Source organism: Nanorana parkeri, unplaced genomic scaffold (assembly GCF_000935625.1).
Source record: "Nanorana parkeri isolate BGI_ZX_2015 unplaced genomic scaffold, ASM93562v1 scaffold3449, whole genome shotgun sequence".
NCBI lineage: Eukaryota > Metazoa > Chordata > Amphibia > Anura > Dicroglossidae > Nanorana > Nanorana parkeri.
In genome coordinates this window covers 15,132-19,516 of record NW_017309717.1, presented here as the reverse complement: position 1 = coordinate 19,516, position 4,385 = coordinate 15,132, and the positions used below count along the sequence as shown (strand labels likewise).

Genomic DNA, 4,385 nt, shown 5'->3' with positions numbered 1-4,385 from the left:
AAGTCTCAGATGAGAGTCTGGAGGTTGCGCTAGGTGTACACTAGTCCTTCAGAGGACCCCTCCCCCCCATCTACTCTAGAGGAGACTCAGATGAGGGTCTGGAGGTGGTGCTAGGAGGTGTACACTAGTCCTTCAGAGGATATACTATACATGGCTATATGTGCCCCGGGTACACTATACATGGCTATGTGTGGATGAGTGGAGGGGCCATCAATGGATGAGTGGATGGGTCATCAATGGATGGATGGATGAGTGGATGGGCCATCAATGGATGGGTGGATGGGCCATCAATGGATGGATGGATGAGTGGATGGGTCATCAATGGATGAGTGGATGGGCCATCAATGGATGAGTGGATGGGCCATCAATGGATGGGTGGATGGGTTATCAATGGATGAGTGGATTGGGCCATCAATGGATGAGTGGATGGGCCATCAATGGATGAGTGGATGGGCCATCAATGGATGGATGGATGAGTGGATGGTGGATGGATCATCGGTGGATGGGTGAATGAGTGGAGGGGCCATCAATGGCTATAAGCTGCCTGATCTTCACCTACCCTGTCTAAAATTGTGTATACAATCCTTGCCCTGGGGAGTGTCCTCTGGGGGTTCCTTAGTAACGAGACTGTCATGGCAACAGTAGATTATTCCAACTTCCACCAATAAAACAATTATTGAATATAAAAAGACAAAGCGACGAGTCACACCGGAGAGAACACATTGGAGAGACGGGAAGAGATGGGACAACAGGAGACACTAGTGGGCCTACAGAACCAACAAAGAGACAACCAGGAGAAGAAGAGTACACCGCTCCTGCATATGGAGCAGCCATAGGAGGGACAGAAGGATATCCCCACCACACTGAGATGAATATAAACCCCAACAATCATCTTCTATTATTTGATCTCTTTTGGTTGGCTAAATATTCCATTGGAAGTGTTTTGTTCTGTTCAATAAAGACAACAACAAGAAATACTTGTGGATTTGGCTCCAATCCTGCCAGCTAATACCTTCCTGTGAACAAGGAGGGGGTCTGAAGATGAGGAGGGGTTATGGAGATGGGGAGGGGTTATGGAGATGAGGAGGGTGGAGATTAAGAGGAGTTATGAAGATGCTTTATAGGGATGGGGCAGGGTTAAGGCGTTGAGGAGGACTTATGGAGATGAGTAGGTGTTATGGACATAAGGAGTGGTTGTGGAGATGAGAAGCTGCTATGAAGTTGAGAAGGGGTTATAAAGATGCGCAGAAGGAGGAGATGAGGAGGGGTTATGGAGATGAGGGAGGAGATGATGAGGAGGGGTCAGTGAGGTAGGTAGGAGGTATGGAGATGAGGGGGAGGTGGGGTTAGTGAGGTAGGTAGGATGAGGGATTCCTTCTAGAACTATCCAAGCAATAACACTGGAGTGTCTGTACAATGAGGCCCAGAGACCACAGGAGGAACCCCCCACCACCTCCGTGGAATCACATGGGGTCCTCTGTGTGGTCTGTAGCAGTGGTAACACCACCACCCCCCTAACTTCGCCATCATCCCCATACAGAGCCCAACCGACCGATCATCGGAACCCGAAAACCACAGAAGAGCCGCGTCACCATCACTCCACCACCCCTGACCCCTATTGTCTGTCACTCATCACCTCACACAATGACGATGTCCGGGGTCACCATCACTCCCCCCCACCTGACCCCTATTGTCTGTCACTCATCACCTCACACAATGACGATGTCCGGGGTCACCATCACTCCCCCCCACCTGACCCCTATTGTCTGTCACTCATCACCTCACACAATGACGATGTCCGGGGTCACCATCACTCCCCCCCACCTGACCCCTATTGTCTGTCACTCATCACCTCACACAATGACGATGTCCGGGGTCACCATCACTCCACCCCACCTGACCCCTATTGTCTGTCACTCATCACCTCACACAATGACGATGTCCTCCATCATCCTCTCCATCATCCTCTCCATCATCCTCGTAGCTCTTACTTGTAGAAGTTTTGGTTGTACTTCTTCTCTGAGGGGAAGCCCAGCATTCCGCACACCACGTGGCTGTTGGTCTGAGTCCAGCCCACGTCACACACGTGTTCCCAGCTATTCTTGTATTTGATCTCCAGGATCCCCTCGTGGATTGGAAGTCGGTTTTTGGCACTTGAGATGACGGGTCTCAGATGGACCTCCTCCACCTGCCGCTGCTCTGTCTGCAATGACATCACCCAATCTGATTGTCACCCTTCAGTGGGAGGAGCACATGTCTCAGAGTCGCCCCCTATGTGTATCACCCTTCAGTGGGAGGAGCACACGTCATGTCTCAGAGTCGCCCCCCATGTGTGACACCCTTCAGTGGGAGGAGCACACGTCATGTCTCAGAGTCGCCCCCTATGGGTATCACCCTTCAGTGGGAGGAGCACACGTCATGTCTCAGAGTCGCCCCCAATGGGTATCACCCTTCAGTGGGAGGAGCACACGTCATGTCTCAGAGTCACCCTTCAGTGGGAGGAGCACACGTCATGTCTCAGAGTCACCCTTCAGTGGGAGGAGCACACGTCATGTCTCTTAGTCGCCCTCTATGTGTATCACCCTTCAGTGGGAGGAGCACACGTCATGTCTCAGAGTCACCCTTCAGTGGGAGGAGCACACGTCATGTCTCAGAGTCACCCTTCAGTGGGAGGAGCACACGTCATGTCTCAGAGTCACCCTTCAGTGGGAGGGGCACACGTCATGTGATGATGGACTTGGTCTCTCTTACCTCGATGGTGTTGGGCTCGACGTATCCCGGAATCCTCTCGTCCTTGCAGATGACCCCGGCATCTTCTTCATGCGTGCAGTCCGTGCTCCCCCACCCCCGGGAGATACAGTCTGTGATACTCTTCTCACTTCCAGAGCAGATGACGTTATCCAGCCAGATCCGCCCTTCCAGAAGACACATGTTATTACCAAACACGCTACAGACCCCCACCACGGAGGTCCACAACATACATTCCATGACACGGATACTACAGGATGACATGTCTGGGGACTGCCGGAGAGAATGTACAACATAGAGGACACCGTCATGTGTAGAAGAGGACACCGTCATGTGATATGAAGAAGAGGACACCGCCATGTGATATGTAGAAGAGAACACAGTCATGTGATATGTAGCAGAGAACACGGTCATGTGATATGTAGAAGAGAACACAGTCATGTGATATGTAGAAGAGAACACAGTCATGTGATATGTAGAAGAGAACACGTTCATGTGATATGTAGCAGAGAACACAGTCATGTGATATGTAGAAGAGAACACAGTCATGTGATATGTAGAAGAGAACACAGTCATGTGATATGTAGCAGAGAACACGGTCATGTGATATGTAGAAGAGAACACGGTCATGTGATATGTAGAAGAGAACACAGTCATGTGATATGTAGAAGAGAACACAGTCATGTGATATGTAGCAGAGAACACGGTCATGTGATATGTAGGAGAGAACACCGTCATGTGATATGTAGGAGAGAACACGTTCATGTGATATGTAGCAGAGAACACGGTCATGTGATATGTAGGAGAGAACACCGTCATGTGATATGTAGGAGAGAACACCGCCATGTGATATGTAGCAGAGAACACGGTCATGTGATATGTAGAAGAGAACACGGTCATGTGATATGTAGAAGAATGGCGTGTGTGTGTGTATAAGAGAGTGCTGTCCCTTGTCATGTAATGTTACATACAGCGGGGGTTATGTGTAGGAGGGATGTTATCCTGGTGATCAGGGACACGCGTGTGTTGGCGTGGTGAAGGGATCTCACCTATTCCTTTCCCATACTTGGCGCTGTGCGTCCATCCCGTGGCTTCTGTAAATCCAAGATGGCGGCAGAGGATGTGCGCATTCTCCATGGTGAAGTCGTCGTCGCAGATCGTACCCCATTCCTGGCTGTAGAAGACCTCGATCCGCCCTTCATTGTGCTTCCGGGGAAAGCCGGCCAACCGGAACTTCAGGCCGGAGGTGGGGGGCGTGGTCTGTTGTGTCCAGCCCGGGACTATTGCTGATAATGTACAGAGCACCCATAGAGAGGCGGAGAGGTCATACATGATCCAGGAACTGCGGACACAGACAGGACATGTCAGAGGTGAGGCCCCCCGCAGCCCGAGAACCATGACTGAGGCCGAGGAGCCTCCATCATAGACCCACCATACCAACTATGAGGAGACATCGGGGAGAAGACAACCTACCTGTGTACGAGGACAGGAAGAGGTGAGGGAAGGAGGACAGGAAGAGGTGAGGGAAGGAGGACAGGAAGAGGTGAGGGAAGGAGGACAGGAAGAGGTGAGGGAAGGAGGACAGGAAGAGGTGAGGGAAGGAGGACAGGAAGAGGTGAGGGAAGGAGGACAGGAAG

General features: G+C 51.3%; 1 protein-coding gene across 1 annotated transcript in view; it reads right to left on the bottom strand.

Annotated features, from left to right (window-relative positions):
* The window catches only part of LOC108803156 (lysyl oxidase homolog 3-like), a gene marked incomplete at its 3' end in the record, with an annotated part of 35,083 nt that overhangs the window by 27,295 nt on the left and 3,403 nt on the right, over nucleotides 1-4,385 (bottom strand). The window contains exons 4-5 of the mRNA XM_018574993.1: nucleotides 2,752-2,915; nucleotides 1,992-2,203 (exon numbers count right to left, since the gene is read on the bottom strand). Coding sequence (XP_018430495.1) covers nucleotides 1,992-2,203; nucleotides 2,752-2,915 — 376 coding nt within the window. The remainder of the gene's footprint in view (nucleotides 1-1,991; nucleotides 2,204-2,751; nucleotides 2,916-4,385) is intronic.